General features: G+C 36.6%; 1 protein-coding gene across 5 annotated transcripts in view; it reads right to left on the bottom strand.

The window, feature by feature from the left end:
- CFI (complement factor I) overlaps positions 1-18,060 on the bottom strand; it is an 85,975-nt gene that overhangs the window by 30,919 nt on the left and 36,996 nt on the right. For 4 of the 5 annotated variants that reach the window (XM_073237184.1, XM_073237186.1, XM_037001174.2 and 1 more), the window contains 7 exons: positions 17,774-17,927; positions 7,879-8,060; positions 6,897-7,013; positions 6,620-6,742; positions 2,784-2,807; positions 2,597-2,617; positions 18-53 (listed from right to left, as the gene is read on the bottom strand). In XM_073237184.1, coding sequence (XP_073093285.1) covers positions 18-53; positions 2,597-2,617; positions 2,784-2,807; positions 6,620-6,742; positions 6,897-7,013; positions 7,879-8,060; positions 17,774-17,927 — 657 coding nt within the window. Of the gene's footprint in view, positions 1-17; positions 54-2,596; positions 2,618-2,783; positions 2,808-6,619; positions 6,743-6,896; positions 7,014-7,878; positions 8,061-8,321; positions 8,423-17,773; positions 17,928-18,060 lie in introns of those variants that run through there. The other variant, XM_037001175.2, reaches the window with a different exon arrangement.

Raw genomic sequence — 18,060 nt, 5'->3', positions numbered from 1 at the left:
GAATAATGTTAACTTACCTGCATCCATATCAGCAGTCAAAATTTCAGTTTCTTCTATAATAAAACAAAAAGTCAAAAAGTTCCAATGTTTAAGGTTATATTTATAGTAAAAATTAAATCATTTAAATAATTTAAACTTTGATAACAATTTTCTGTCTTAAAACTTGTCCTCCCTTTAAAAAGGACAGTACAAATCCCCAGAGCAGATCGCCTTATTTCCTTTCTATACCCTGGAAATTGTGAAGGCTCAGGAAGAATTGTGTAGAAATTTTTCAGGCATAGATTGGAGGTGTCTGTTGGCACAAGTGAATGGTGCAAGCATGGTGCTGCAGCTTTCTGCATGTAGAGTAGGCAAAAACGCCCTGGGCAAAGATGGAAAGCTTCTTTTTCAACTCTGCTTCACAAAGTCTTTACATAAGGTAGGGAGCAGTCACTGACCAAAAGAGTCCTGAGCGCCCCTTAAAAAGGCTTCTCTCATTTTGTACATAGTAAGTTACGTCTTACAGGGGTCATATCAAGATATTTCATTAGTTTCACTGTTAAGCTTTGTTAATATTAGGCATCTAGGATGCAGAAGTCAAAAGCAAAATAATTCTCCCTTCTTCCTTAGAATTTTCCTTGAAGTTAGGGAATGACGCCAACTTCATTCTGCTGCCCTAGAATGTTCCAGAGGACAGGATCATGGTTTTTTTGACCTGGGGGTTCTGAAGGTAGATTCCCACAACATGCTGCTCTGTCTTGGATGAGGATGTGGCTATGGATGACATGGTCCAGAGTGACAGTGTTACTTTGCTGTAGCAATCATGTGTCTTGTCTCTGGACTTCCCAAGTTCTTTTTGGGAGAGATATAGATGTATCCACTTACCTAGGTTATTTTCTGGGGCAGAGAGAGACCCTACTCAGAAGCTTTCACAAAAGCACGGCCATGAGTCAAAGAGAAGACACAAATAGTTGTTAAGTCTTCAACAAAGGAAGGTGGGAGAAGTTCAGGGCAGCTGAGGTGTACTGGGTACCAGGAGAGCAGCATAAAGCTCCAAAAGCACAAACAAGATCAACAATGACTTTGATTACAGAAAGATTAAGAATTTCTATTCAACAAAGCGCACTATGGATAAAGCTAACAGATGGGTGACAAAAAGGAAGATGGTATTTGGCAATGCCTAACACTGAAACCAGATTAACATCCAGGATGCAAATCAGCAAGAAGCCTACAAACTCAGCATGAAATTAGGCAAAAGACATGAACTGGCTTAAGCATAGAAGAAAGAAATGAAGAGGAGCCTCAAAAAGCTAATATACATATGAAGAGAAACTCTAAAGCGTTGGTTATTACAAAAATTGAAATTAATAAATAATGCTGTAGAACCTGACATAATGAGACCAGCAAAATTAGAAAGTTGCAGAATACTTCATGTTGGTAGGGTTGAGGAGAATGCTTGGGCATTGCCAGCACAGGTGAGGACTGGTGTGCTCTGCCAAAGAACACACGGGCACTAATCAAGCTAACCAGACGCACAGATGTGTACTCCACAGCCAAGCGACTCCTTGCTCAGCGAGATGGCTCAGAGAAGTCCTCCTGCACATCATCACAGAGAAAAGAGTTACCAAAGTGTGGCTGTGGGATGAGCGCCCATTACTGAGAGAGTAGAGGGTAAATGTGAAAGATGAATGCCTGCAGTGTCTTATTCAGCAGCTGGAAGCAGCAAGTTAGGTGAACACAAAGCAACACAGACAGATCTTTAAAATGTAATACTTTGTGAAAAGGAAAAAGGGAAATATGAGATCTGTGACATGATACTGTATGAATGCTTACATTTATGCTTACAAATAACACACATTGGACAAGAATGTATACAAGCAAAAAAGACATCCACGCTAACTCACATTAAGATGGTTGCCTATGGGGAAGGGGAGTAATATAGGGATAAAGGAGAGTAAATAAAACAAGAGAGGGGCCATGTTCTGACCAATGGCGGTCATGGACAATGAGCAGAGGACTATCATTAGTCCAAAACTAGGAAGGAAGGAAGGGAAAGAGGGAGGGACTACAGAGAAATAACTGAGATAAAGCATTTAGAATAGGAGTGATCTTGAGCATACAAAAGTCTGCAAGGCATCCTAAGAAATCCTGAGGGGGACCACAAAATTCTGGTAGTCATTTTATGTGAATACTAAAGGAAAGGCTGGCCCTGAAGAGCTGGAGGATTTGGGGACATCTGGCTTACAAAAGTAAATAAGAAAATACTGGTCATGAAAAGATGCTATCTTTTCTTGGTGGCAATTTCTTCAGAAGCTGCCTTGATAGTGAGGAAATAGTAAAGGAAGAGGAGAAAGGTACTCAGCAAAAGTGAAATGCATAGGGAATGGTCCACTTTCAGTGATTTTTGGGTTAGCAGGCTGTAGATGGGGAGTATGGGAATGGAAGTTTATCACACTGTGAAATATGGCCTCTGTGCCTAAACTAACATTTAAACTGGGTTAGTGGTAACATGATCATATTATCTTCAGTTAATAATTACATTAAAATAGAAGATGATAGCAGTACTTATGTTTTATTTTAATTCTGAAACAGCCCAAGAGTTCAATAAAAATTTTACCTTGATTTGCACGTAAAAGGCCTGAAGAAAACAAAAACAAAAACAAAAATTTTACCACCACAAAGGACAATTTTTATTTGAGAAAAGTGTCCATGTCAATATGCTAAACATATATCAGAAAAACAAAATATCTTATTCTTGTTTTCAACTCTATAACATAAAATTTCTACTATAAAAATAGATTTACCTTCATTTTCAGGAGGTCCAGCTCCTAAAAACAAAACAAAAAGCTCACTGTAGCAGAGATACTTTTCACTTGAATAAAATATACACAAACCATTGCAACTTCAGAAATAGCATAACAACCTAAGTTAATATTTACAAAAAGTTAAAAGGGAACCACAGTATGCCATCTTAATTTGATTTTTAGTATCGCATGACAAATTTTCATCCTGCATTTAAACACATACCAATTTCACCACAGTAAGGAAATCATTTTAACTTGAGTTTTAAAAAGAAATTCATATCTTAGATATATTGAACACATACCCAATAGCAAGTGTACTATATACAGTTATACAAAATTTATAACTCTTTTTAATTATATTAATAAAAATTGGGCTTATAAAGGATAAATGAAATCATCATGTACTTCAAACCTCCCTTGGGTTAGTGATTCTGATCTGTCCACATAAAGAACACTCACTCTTTCTTAGAGGGGGAAAAATTAGAACCAGTGCTGCAATACAAAAAGGGGAGTTTACTCTGAAAGAGGGTGAACTGAAGTAACAAGGACAGTTGGCTAAATGTATTTTTGCTAACAATTTAAGAAATTGGTAAGAAAAGTAAGCTTTATGTTGCAGTTACTCCTGGGCAATGGGATATTTTTTTCTGTTGAAAAATTGTGTTCTTTGATCTTAAACTTTAGAGTTTTAAATCAAGAGGAGAAGGAGAGAGGAGAAGAGAAAGAAGAGGAGGAGGGGAACGAAACCCAAAAAGTTATTACACTGAAGAAGTGAAATTAAGCTATTAACTTCAGAGAAAGACAAATATTGTTTACCTCACTCATATGTGGAATCTGAAAAAAAACTTCAGAAAAAGAGATCAGATTTGTGGTTACTAGAGGCAGGGGTTTGATGGTGGGAATTTGAGTGAAGGCAATCAAAAATACAAACTTCTAGTTATAACCGAAGTACGTACTGGGAATAGTAATATACAGCATGGTGACTAGTTAACACTGCTTTATGGTGTATTTGAAACTTGCTGAAAGAGTAAATCTTAAAATTCTCATCAAGAAGAAAATATAACTTTTGGTGACTATATGAGGTGACGGATGTTAACTACATTTACTGTGGTAATCATTTCTCAATATATGTATGTCAAGTCAGTACGCTGTATACCTTAAACTTATACAATGCTGTATGTCAGTTGTATCATAATTAAACTGTAGTGGGGGGGGGGAATCTGTAAAGTTTCACTGGCAAAAGTCATAATTTACTGTCCTTCTCCCTGAAAAATCTTTTGAAAGTTATTTCCTCACTTTACTAAGGATTTAACTACATTTAATGAACATAAAAGTATTTTGCTCAACTGCTTATATTATATTCCCTTCAAAAGAAATTATATGATTTGAGATCCTTAAAAGCACTTGGCATACTAAATAATGCCAAATGATACAGGACCAGATCCTATAGCCCATGGAGTATATTGCTTTATTTCATTTATCTTTATTTCTCATGAAGTTTGAGCAATAATCACCTTTTTCTTTTTGTATAATTCATGATACAGAGCAATGACATTAATTATACTTTGTGTTCTGTAACATCATATCAAAGGCTTGAAATCACTCATAATGGGAGTATTTAAACCATAGAAATTAGCAAGAGCCACAGATCAGGGATACTCCTCCCTTTCCAAAGCCAATTTTAAACATTTGCGAGCACAACACTGGACAAATTCTATAAATGAGGCAGATGCAAGCACTCCCACTCCCCCCATAGACTTCCCCATCTTTGTTGAAAGCAGCTCCTTCCTTTCAATTCTTAGGGAAAGACCCTTTAAGTCACCCTCGGTTGCTCATTTCTTCTCACATCCCCATCCAATCTACCAATGAATCTTTTTGGCCCTAGCTTCAAAACATTTCCAGAATCTGACTGTTTCTCATCATTTCCACTCCTACCAACTTCTGCTAGTCACTATCGTCTCGTACCCAGATTACTGCAGTAGCTTCTTAATGGTCTCCCTGCCCTAGTATAGCCTATTCCCGCCCAGCAACCAGAATAAACTTAAATTGTAAGTCTGATCATGCCACTCTTCAGCTTAAAGTCCCCATTTCACTCACTAACAGGACTTGATCTGCCCTGATCCCCCACTCCAGCCACCTCTCCAACCCCTCCTACTGTTGGTCCTCTAATCTCTCATCACCACCACCTGTACACCTGCCACACTCACCCCGTGCTGCTTATTCCTCAAAGATATTGCAATTGTCTGCCTTAGGGACATTGCACGGTTGGCTGCCTGTCCAGAACACTGGCTCCATCATTTCTTTCAGCCATTTACCTAAAAGTAACATCCGTGAGTGAGCCTTCCCAGGCCACCTTATATAAAAATTTCACAACTTATACTTCCAACATTTTATATCCTCTTCCCTTGCCTTATTTTTTTTCTTAGTACTAATTATTTTACTAGATATTTTACTTACTTCTCTTGTTTATTGTCTCTCTTTGTCCACTAGAATGTAAAATCTATGAAGGGGGAGGTATTTTTGAAATGTTATTTACTGTTGTAACCCCCGATTCTAGAACAGGGCCTGGCATACACAGTAAGAACTTAATAAATATGCATTGAGTACATTAATAAATATAATAAGTTTTTCCTCCAGAAAGCATTATTGATAGGAAAGAAATCAGTCTGTGCAGCACAGAATAGGTACCTAGTAAACATTTTTTTTCACCATTGGAGGTTTTTCAATAAGCACCAAAAAGCACCAATTCATTGCTTTGAAACTTGATAAGTAAAGGGAAAGAATTGGACATTATTCTGCCTTTTTACTATGAACTTCATTTCATGCAAAGAAGATAGCTGATGAAGGAAAGTTCTTCTCTATAGAATACAGTTAATAAATGCAGAAGGAATGTTGAATTAGAAACCACTATTTTATAGTCCCTATTGACAAAGTAGTTATAGGCAAAGGCTACTAGAAACCAGTACACATGCTAGAAACCATTAAGGTGAAAGGCTCTGGGGGAATTTTTTATAGCAGAGATCAAGTCATCAGTCAGCATCACTAAAGAAGGGATAACCAGACACCATGACATTACATTTACTAGGAAGTACACAGCACCACCCATCAAGAATTCTTGTCCCAAATATTGAACTTCACATCTAATGAAATCTCTATAAATTCAGAATAAGGAACACCTTATAAGGTAAATGAGCCAGTTTCTCTAAAACAAACAAACAAACAAACAAACACACACACAAACAAACAAACCAATGGCATGAAAAAAATTGGAGGTGGATAGGCGAGTAACTCTTAAATAGTAAAAGAGACTTTAAAACATTAATAATCATACACAATGTCAGATTCTCTTGGATCCTGATTCCAACACATTAATTCTAACAAGACATTTTTGAGATAGTTAGGAAATTTGAACATGGTTTCTTATTAAGCAGTGTTAGGGAATCATTAGTTTTAGGTGCACTAATGATAGGATAGTTGCAGATTTAAAGTGTTTTTATCACGAGATATGTATATGGGTGAAATAACACAGTATCTGAACTTTGCTTTAAAATAAACTAACAAACTGAACAAGACTGGCAAAATACTGATAATTGCTGAGGCTGAGAGATGGATACATATGGATTCATTCTAATAGTCTGTCTATTTCTGTTATGTGGGAACTTTTCTAATAAAAAGTTCTGAAATAAATAAATGAAAATACAGAGAGAGCATTCCACAGCTCTTCAAATGCCTACTCAGTGGTATTCTTACTGCTACACCTTCCTGTGACCACTTAAGATTATAATCTACCTAAAAAAGTTACAGAATCCCTGGATTGAATAATGAAAAAGAGTAATTACCTTTTAAATTATTTTCACAACCAATTTCATCTTCTCCTGTAATGCAGTCCACCTCACCGTTGCACTTATACTGGTTTGGAATGCAAACACCTGATTTGCAAAAGAAACTTTTGCCTTGGCATCCTACATAAACATAAATAGAAGTTTTTTTGTTTTTGTTTTATCACAGTTTTTAAAATTGAATGAGGCAGACTCTCAAATTCAATGTAAAGTTATTTTTACTTTTTTAGTCAGAAGAATGCATTTTGGGGATTTAAAGGCTAGATTTTATCTCTACCTTTACAGCACAGCTCGTCACTTTGGTCTCCACAATCATTGATACCATCACAGGCCTTCTTTTGAGGAATGTGTTTCCCATTCACACAATGAAAGGCATCATCATCTGTTGGAGCAACTGTAAAGTAGGAATTGTCTTTTTGAAATTTATTTTTGGAGTTACAGGCAACATCATTATCATGTTTTTGGAATAATGGGGACATTAAGATAAAGTCAGGCATCAAATAAAGATGATGTAATAAAATGTATTGGTAGCACAAAATAACATATATGGCTAATAAGGAAAATAAGTACCAATGCTGGTTTCTGGAGGCCCTTTCATTATCTCTGAAAACCGGTATTTACTGTGGGGGTCTCTATTTGCTGAGATTGAAGGAGGGGGCTCAGGAATCAGAAACCCTTGCTGATGCTGGCAAACACTGGTAACCCATCCATTCCTTTCATGCTACTACACTAATCCTCCCTCCACCCCAGGCCCAAGACTTCACTGTGCAGTGCCATTTGCATTTTTGTGGGACTTTTTTTTAAGTACCAAAAAGACATTGTGCATTAACACCATATATATGGATAACATATTCCAAGGTCAGGATGGAGAAGAAAAGTGGCAGTGACTACCTTGAAACGGAAGCATGGAGGTGGTTACTTAAACATTTTAAAGGAATATATATAGTCTGAACCTCTTAAAGGACATGTGGAGGTTTCTTCTGATGTTTGACTTGTGTTTGTTATATTAAGTTTAATCCAGATGTTCATGGAAGCAAAAGGCAGCTTTACTTCCAAAATAGGAACATGGATAGAAGTAATATTTGAATGGAAAAAGTACAATAGGGGAAAAGTACCAATGTAGGCTCTAAAACCCCAAACATGATTTCTTCCTCTATGACTGGCAACTGGGTATCCATCATTTGTTTGTTTACTATAGACTTGGCATGAAATAAACAACCTTGAAGGAAGGGAAAATATCAGGTAAATACTCTACCAACCTGCATTTGGCGTGTAACATACCACACCAGCTAAACCCTGGTAACTGTGAGCTGGGGCACTGGTAAAAGTACATTCAGCTAAACTGGTCTCTAATCCTCGACAATGCACATTCAGACATTCAGTGGAATTCATACGGAGATCTCCAGGAATATTAAACTTTCCTTTAGTATGACGAGCACCCCTACAAATAGAATAAATGAAACATTAGGGTAGAATAAATAGTACTTCTCATTTAAACAACCTTATTATAGGAGGTAAGACACTAGAGCAATTTCCTCTTATTTTCTATATACAAATGACAGATTGGGCAAGATGCTTAAATTCTCTGAGCCTCAAATATCTTCACCCATAAAAGGAATTACAACTACCTCACTGAGTTTTATAAATATTAACAAAAATAATCCATTTAAACTAACTAGCTGAAACAAGGCAAGCACTCAACAAATATTGGTTTCCTCTTCTCTGTTTTTTGTTAAGGAGGAATGCTTCTCCACTACTGATGTTTTCTTCCAACCTGAGATGTGTCATTTCTGGCCTCTCTCCATCTCTTAATTTATCTTCTATCCAGGAAAGGAAATGTATTAATTTGATCAGGGAACTGTGGAAATATAAACCAGGCTGTCAGTCCAGCTCTTTCATCTTCTCCTGAAAGATGCATACCCCATGCTTTAGGCCTACCATGGTTGCTTAGTATTTGGGAAATTAAGTTGGTTTAATTCTAGCAGGTTCATTTTGCTTTCACACTAAGCTACATCCTCAATTCAGCCTTGACAGTATTAAAGTGATATTTTGGCATCTATATGCCATTGTTTGAGCTTCTCAACTTGTCCAGAGTTTGTATGGGTAGAGGGCTACCTCAATGACCCAATATCCTAGAGATGATGAGTTATGTATAGTGAACTATCTTCCAGGACATTCAGTTGCCCCCTGATTCTCTTTACAAGTAAGTGGAAGCAAGCAAACAAACAAAAAACTAAAAAAAGAAAAAAGGAAGTGGGAAAAATGGATTAAAAATAAAAAGTTGAGAAAAGATGCATCAGGCAAATAGAAACAAAAATAAAGCAGTAATGGCAATATAAATATCAGATAAATTAGAATGAAAGGCAAAAAGAGAACAATTAAAGGGAACAAGGAGGATATTTTTAATTATTTCAGATACATGACAAGATATGGTAGTTATGAAAGTGTCCCAAACAGCATCAAAGTATGAGAGCAAATGAGAGCCATTTGGGGAAATCTAAGAGGTGAGTAACCTGAAAAATCTCTCAACCTGAAACTATCCAAAAGTAAAAGATAAAATATAATAAATACCCTCAATGAACTCTTAAGGAAACTGAGAGCTTATCCTGGCTGAATCAGAAAAGTCTGTCCATGAGCTTATGCAAAATAAGATAAGAACAAAATCCTGAGAGATCAAAGACTGAGAGTTTATCATTAGATTAACTTGTAGGTTGTAGGTCACAAACTGTCTAAAATCAGAAATACTCTGTGCCTCAACTAAATGATAAGAGACTCTCACTAATGAAATACTAGCAGATGTAGTCTAGGAAGAAGAAAACTAAATCTAGAATGAAGGAGTGAGATGCAAGAAGCAAGAACAAACCAAGACGCTGGTTAACATGCAGTTAATCTGAGTAAGCAATGACTGAATGAGAATAATAATTATTGCTCATTACATTATGATAGTAGCTGTCTTCAGGGATATAAAAAACAAAGTGGACCTAAATACTGGAAACTGGGATTATGACATTCTTTGTATTATTCCTGAAGAGAATGAAGACTTCCTAAGTCAAGGTCTCATAGCATAATGTAAAGATAACCACTAAAAAAATAGAAATAGAATGCATATAATTTCTAAATCAAGAGAGGAATAAAGGGGGGAAGATTAAAAAAACCTTATTAACATAATAGAAGTTGGAGGATTGGATTAAAGATGGTAGCATGAGAGGTAAGACAGGGACCTCCTCCTAAAACCACATATAATACAAAAATACAATTAATACAACTAATCCTCAAAGAGAAACAGGAAAGAAGGCTGCACTAGACTACATAGACCTGGAGAAAAGAGCAGACTTCACGGAACAGAGTAATGTGCCAAAGCTGTGACCCAGAGGGGCCTAAGCCCTTCCCCCACCCCAGCTCACTGGTGGGAGGAAGAGAAACAGAGTGGGGACAGAGTGGAGGCCTGGGACTGCTGAACACTTAGCCCTGGAGATCTTTTCTGGGAGCATGAACCTACACTGCATGGTGCTCTGGTGATTTAGTGTGGTTGGAAAGCTAAGACAGGCAGAATACCTGGAGAGACGGAGATTCCAGCTGCTTGTGGAAAACAGGGATTCATATTCAGCTGATCTGGGTGGGCAGTCTGAGAGACTTCTTAAAAGTGAGAGGGCTGCTAAAGGGGCAAGGATTGCACAGAGCTTACGGCTCAAGAGAAAGGAGAGGTAGTGTGTCCAGGTGCACTCTGCCCAGCAGGTTGGGAGCTTAAACGATATTCAGGTGCTCTATCCCCCTGGCTGGCTACACAGCTCCAAGTACCCCCACCATGATACACCTGCAGTGTCTTCCTCCCGGCTAGCCTGTACCTGGCTCAGGCTCACAAACCGGCAACCCCTGCTCTGGCATCAGGCCAGCCAGAGGGAAGCACTGCCTACAGCAACTACAAACGCAAAGCATAGAGGCTTACACCTGTGTGTTTGGCCCACTGGTTCTGGCAGTGGAGACAGGCATAGCAGCCGAGAAGCAAGAAACAGCTCTTTCCTCCCCCCAAGCACCAACACCACTCCCCTGAGACCCCTGACACTACTTCAGGGTATTAAAAGCAGTTTAGATACAGTGGAGGAGATGATAAATGAAATAGAAATTAGGGAAATGGAACACAAAGAAGCTGAGACATAGAGAAAAAAAAGGATCTCTAAGAATGAAAGAATACTGAGAGAACTGTGTGACCAATACAGACAGAACAATATTCATATTATAGGGGTATCAGAAGAAGAAGAGAGAAAAAGAGATAGAAAGTGTCTTTGAGGAAGTAATTGCTGAAAACTTCCCAAACCTGGGGAAGGAGATAGTCTCTCAGGCCATGGAAGTGCACAGATCTCCCAAAACAAGGTACCCAAGGAAGACAACACCAAAACATATAATAATTAAAATGGCAAAGATCAAGGATAAGGACAGACTATTAAAAGCTTCCAGAGAGAGAAATAAGATCACATACAAAGGAAAGCCCACCAGGCTGTCTTCAGACATCTCAGCAGAACCCTTACAGGCCAGAAGGGAGTGGCATGATATATTTAATGCAATAAAGCAGAAGGGTCTAGGACCAAGAATACTTTATCTGGTGAGATTATCATTTAAATTTGAAGGAGGGAGTAAACAATTTTCACATAAGCTAATGCTGAGAGAATTTAGTTCCCACAAACCACCTCTACACTGTATTGTGGAGGGACTGCTCTAGATGGAAGTGTTCCTAAGGTTAAATAGTTGTCACCAGAGGTAATAAAAAGGGATAGACAAAGATTACAGAATATGATACCTAATATACAAAGATTGGAGGAGGAAGAAAAGGAGGGGGAAAAAAAACCTTTAGATTGTGTTTGTAATAGCATACTAAGTGAGTTAAGATAGACTCTAAGATAGTAAGGAAGTTACATTTGAAGCTTTGCTAATCACAAATCTAAAGCCTGCAATGGCAATAAGTACACACCTATCGATAATCCCCTAAATGTAAATGGTCTGAATTCACCAATCAAAAGACATAGAGTCACTGAATGGATTAAAAAACAAGACCCATCTATATGCTGCCTACACGAGACTCACTTCAAACCAAAAGACATACACAGACTAAAAGTGAAGGGATGGAAAAAGATATTTCATGCAACTAATAGGGAGAAAAAAGCAGGTGTTGTAGTACTTGTATCAGACAAAATAGACTTCAAAACAAAGAAAGTCACAAGAGACAAAGAAAGACATTACATAATGATAAAGGGGTCAATCCAACAAGAGGATATAACCATTATAAATATCCATGCACCAACACAGGAGCACCTACTTATTGAAACAAATACTAACATAATTATAAGGGGAAATAGAAGGTAATGCATTCATTCTAGGAGACTTCAACTCTCCACTCACTCCAAAGATCAATCAGACAGAAAATAATTAAGGAGACAGAGGCATTGAACAATACATTAGAACAGATGGACCTAACAGACATCTACAGAACTCTACACCCAAAAGCAGCAGGATACACGTTCTTCTCAAGTGCACATGGAACATTTTCCAGAATAGACCACAAAAAGAGCTGCACTAAATTCAAAAAGATTGAAATTTTACCAACCAACTTCTCAGATCATAAGTGTATAAAACTGGGAATAAATTGTACAAAGAAAACAAAAAGGCTCACAAACATATGGAGGCTTAACAACATGCTTCTAAATAATCAAAAGATCAGTGACCAAATTAAAACAGAGATCAAGCAATATTTAGAGACAAATGAAAACAACAGCACAAAGCCCCAACTTCTGTGGGACACAGCAAAGGCAATTCTAAGAAGGAGATATATAGCAGTCCAGGCCTATTTAAAGAAGGAAGAACAATCCCAAATGAATAGTCTAATTTCACAACTATTGCAACTGGAAAAAGAAGAACAAATGAAGCCCAAAGTCAGCAGGAAGAGGGACATAATAAAGATCAGAGAAGAAATAAATAAAATTGAGAAGAATAAAACAATCGAAAAAATTAATGAAACCAAGAGCTGGTTCTTTGAGAAAATAAACAAAATAGATAAACCCCTAACCAGACTTATTAAGAAAAAAAAGAGGATCTACACACATAAACAGAATCAGAAATGAGAAACGTAAAATCATGACAAACACCACAGAAATACAAAGAATTATTAGAGAATACTGTGAAAATCTATATGCTAACAAGTTGGAAACCTAGAAGAAATGGACAACTTTCTACAAAAATACAACCTTCCAAGACTGACCAGGAAGAAACAGAAAATCTAAACAGGCCAATTACTAGCAATGAAATTGAATCAGTAATCAAAAAACTACCCAAGAACAAAACCCCCAGACCACATGGATTCCCCACTGAATTTTATCAGACACTTAGACAAGACATAATAGCCATTCTCCTTAAAGTTTTCCAAAAAATAGAAGAGGAGGGAATACTTTCAAACTCATTCTATGAAGCCAGCCTCTGTCCCTTTAATTATTTTCTGTCTGGTTGATCTGTCCTTTGGAGTGAGTGGAGTGTTGAAGTCTCCTAGAATGAATGCATTACATTTTATTTCCCCTTTCACATCCATTCACTCTAATACCAAAACCAGGCAAAGACACCACAAAAAATAAAACTACAGACAAATATCCCTGATGAACATAGATGCAAAAATACTCAACAAAATATTAGCAAACCGAATTAAAAAATACATCAAGAGGATCATACACCGTGGTCATGTTGGATTCATGTCAGGGATGCAAGGATAGTACAACATTCAAAAATCCATCAACATTATCCACCACATCAACAAAAAGAAGGACAAAAAACACATGATAATCTCCATAGATGCTGAAAAAGCATTCGACAAAATTCAACATCCATTCATGATAAAAACTCTCAACAAAATGGGTATAGAGGGCAAGTACGTCAACATAATAAAGGTCATATATGACAAACCCACAGCCAACATTATACTTAACAGTGAGAAGTTCAAAGCTTTTCCCCTAAGATCAGGAACAAGACAAGGATGCCCACTCTTCCCATGTTTATTCAGCATAGTACTGGAGGTCCTAGCCATAGCAGTCAGACAACACAAAGAAATAAAAGGCATCCAGATTGGTAAGGAAGAAGTCAAACTGTCACTGCTTGCAGATGACATGATATTGTACATAAAAAACCCTAAAGAATCAACTCCAAAAGTACTGGAACTAGTATCTGAATTCAGCAAAGTTGCAGGATAGAAAATTAATACACAGAAATCTGCTGCATTCCTATACACCGAGGAGCTAGCAGAAAGAGAGATCAGGAAACAATTCCATCCACAATTGCACCAAAAAGAATAAAATACCTAGTAATAAACTTAACCAAGGAAGTGAAAGACCTATACCCTGAAAACTAAAAGATACTCCTAAGAGAAATTAAAGAGGATACTAATAAATGGAAATTCATCCCATGCTCTTGGGTAGGAAGAATTAATATTGCAAAATAGCTATCATGCCTAAAGCAATCTACAGGTTCAATGCAATCCCTATCAAAATTCCAACAGCATTCTTCAACGAACTAGAACAAATAGTTCTAAAGTTCATACAGAACCATAAAAGACTCCAAATAGCAAAAGTAATCCTTTGAGAAGGAATAATAAAGCAGAGGGAATTATGCTCCCTGACGTCAAGCTCTACTACAAAGCCCCAGTAATCAAGACAATTTGCTACTGACACAAGAACAGACCCATAGACCAGTAGACCAGAATAGAGAGTCCAGATATTAACCCAAGCATATATGGCCAATTAATATATGATAAAGGAGCTATGGACATACAATCAGGAAATGACAGCCTCTTCAATAGCTCGTGTTGGCAAAACTGGACATCTACATGTAAGAAAATAAAACTGGATTACTGTCTAACTCCGTATACAAAAGTAAACTCAAAATTGATCAAAGACCTGAATGTAAGTCATGAAACCATAAAACTCTTCGAAGAAAATATAGATAAAACTCTCTTGAATGTAAACATGAAGAACTTCTTCATGAACATATCTCCAAGGGCAAGGGAAACAAAAGCAAAAATGAACAAGTCAGACTACATCAAACTAAAAAACTTCTGTACAGCAAAGGACACCATCAGTAGAACAAAAAGGCATCCTACAGTATGGGAGAATATATTCATAAATGACATATCCAATAAGGGGTTGACATCCAAAATATACAAAGAACTCATGCACCTCAACAAACAAAAAGAAAATAACCCAATTTAAAAATGGGCAGAGGAGCTAAACAAACACTTCTCCAAAGAAGAAATTCAGATGGACAACAGACACATGAAAAGATGCTCCACATTGCTAATCATCAGAGAAACGCAAATTAAAACCACAGTGAGAAATCACCTTACACCAGTTGAGATGGCCAGCATCCAAAAGACAAATAACAACAAATGTTGGGAAGGATGTGGAGAAACGGGAACCCATCTACACTGCTGGTGGGAAGTAAATTAGTTCAACCTTTGTGGAAAGCAGTATGGAGGTTCCTCAAAATGCTCAAAATAGAAATACCATTTGACCCAGGAATTCCACTCCTAGGAATTTACCCTAAGAATGCAGGAGCCCAGTTTGAAAAAGACATATGCACCCCTATGTTTATCACAGCACTATTTACAATAGCCAAGAAATGGAAGCAACTTAAGTGTCCATCAGTAGATGAATGGATAAAGAAGAGGTGGTACATATACACAATGGAATATTATTTAGCCAATAGAAGAAAACAAACCCTACCATTTGCAACAACATGGATGGAGCTAGAGAGTATTATGCTCAGTGAAATAAGCCAGGCAGAGAAAGACACGTATCAAATGATTTCACTCATCTGTGGAGTATAAGTACAAAGAAAAAACTGAAGGAACAAAACAGCAGCAGACTCACAGAACCCAAGAATAGACTAACAGTTACCAAAGGGAAAGGGACTGGGGAGGATGAGTGTGAAAGGAGGAATAAGGGGGAAAGGGGCATTATGATTAGCACACTTTATGTAGTTGGGGGGCATGGGAAGGCAGTATAGCTGAGAGAAGATAAGTAGTGGCTCTATAGCATCTTACTATGCTGATGGACAGTGACTGTAATGGGGTATGTGGTTGGGACTTGATAATGGGGTATCTAGTAACCACAATGTTGTTCATGTAAGTGTGTATTAATGATACCTCTCAAAAAAATGAAAAAAAAGTATGTAATAGAAGTTAGAAAAGGAAGAAACAAAACACAGAAAAAGCAGGGTAAACAATAGGCCCAAAATAAGATAGGAAAAATAGATTCCACAATGTAAATAATCATAATAATGAAATGGAGTAAACTCTTCACACAGTTATTGTCATATTGGATTTTTAAAGAATATCTAGATAAATGCTGTTTATAAGGGACACTTAGAAGATAAGGACATGAAAACCTCCAAACACAAATAAATGGAAAAAGCAGTTAACAATCTTGCTGATTCTAACAGACATCATATCTACTATATAGGGCCCTGCACATGAAGCATTTCAAATATACTCAGTAGCAAAACACAAGTCTCAACAAATATTTAAACAATTGTCATATAGAGATGTTCTCTGACTGCCGTACAATTAGATAGGAAACCGATAACAGAAAGTTAATCAAAAAACAAACTATTCATTAGGAAAGTAAAAAATGAAACATTTAAATTATGTATGGATCAATGAAGAAATTATATATATATATTTTTTTATTGATATACAATCTTACATTAATTTTAACTATACAACCCAGTGGTTCAACAGTTACCCATATTGTTAAATCCATACCCCATCTAGTACAGCTACTATCTGTCAACATAGGAAGATGTTACAGAATCACTGGCTATATTCTCCATGCCATACTACTATCCTTGTGACAAACCTACAGTATGATTGAGAATTTTTCTGTCCCTTTAGCTCCCTCACTGTCCCCACCCATGCACCCCAACCTCTCACCCATGGTAACCACAAGTCCCTTCTCTGTGTCTAATGCTATTTTATTCATTCTGGTTTGCTTTGTATTTATAATCCACATATAAGTGAAATCATACGGTACTCGCCTTTCTCAGCCTGACTTACTTCACTGAGCATAATACCCTCTAGTTCCATCCATGTTGTTGCAAATGGCAGGATTTCTTTTCTTTTTATGGTTGAATAATATTCCATTATGCATATGTACCACATCTTTATACATTCATTTATTAATGGGCACATAGTTTGCTTCCATATCTTGGCTTTTGTAAATAATGCAGCAATAAATATTCAGGTACATGTGTCTTTTCAGATTAGGGATGTTTTTTTATTCAGGCAAATTCCTAGAAGTGGAATTGCTGGTTTGAATGGTGTTTCTATTTTTAGTTTTTTGAGGGACTTCCATACTGCTTTCTACAGTGGCTGTGGCTAAACCAATTTATATTCCCATAAACAATATAGGAGGGTTCCCTTTTCTCTACATCCTCACCAACATTTATTAAAAAAGAAATTAAATTGAAAATTAGAAAATACTTTGAACTGAAAAATAACTAAAACACCACTTTTTTTTTATGTCACTAAGGGTATGGCATGCAAATGAAGCATTACCTAGAGGGAAATTTATATCTTAAATGCTTATATTAGAAAATAAAAAAAGTTAAATATTGATGAGTTAAACACTTAACTCAAGAAATTAGGAAAAATACAATAAAGAAAAGAGAGAGCCAAAGAAAACAGTAAAAGTTAATCAAGTTGAAAATAAAGAACAGGAAGCAATTTACAAATACAAAAATCAAAAACTATCAGATAGACAAATCTCTGTAAGCTTGATCAGTAAAAAAAGAGAGAAGGCATGGATAAACAATATTAGGTATGAAAAAGTTGACATAATTATAGATGAGTAGAGAGATAGTAATGGACATATTCGTAACTCTGAATCAGCACAGGATTCATATACATTAACAAACTTACAAGTCCTCTGTGCTCTGCAGTGTTCTCAGTACTAGTTCATCAAACATGAATTTATTTAATCCTCACAGCAATGCCATGAGGCAGGTAGTTAATATCCTCCGGTTATATATGAGAAAATTGAGGGAGAGAAAGATTGTGTAATCAAAAAACAAATTGTTGGAACAATAAAATCAACCCTGGGAAGATCCACTGATACAAACACTCACTGTTGAAATCCAAGGTCAAGGCAGGCCACGTTGGCCTGAGTCATGCTCCAGCTTTTTCTACATATGAACATTTTCTTATCTTGGTCTACAAGTTTTACTTCAACAATTCCCTCAGACTCTGTATTTCCATACTTCAAGGAAACAGTAAATTGTCCTAAAATAAAAAACCAAAAAGAATGAGCAATATTTAGGTATTCTCTTTTTTCTTCTCTGGATTACAAGCCTTTAAGATAGTAAAATACATAATTTCAAATTAACTTGGAATGCTAAGAAGATTTTAACAAACA

The sequence above is a fragment of the Manis javanica genome, chromosome 5 (assembly GCF_040802235.1).
Source record: "Manis javanica isolate MJ-LG chromosome 5, MJ_LKY, whole genome shotgun sequence".
Classification (NCBI taxonomy): Eukaryota; Metazoa; Chordata; class Mammalia; order Pholidota; family Manidae; genus Manis; species Manis javanica.
Note: the sequence above shows the minus strand (reverse complement) of the source record. Positions and strands in the feature narration are given on the sequence as shown.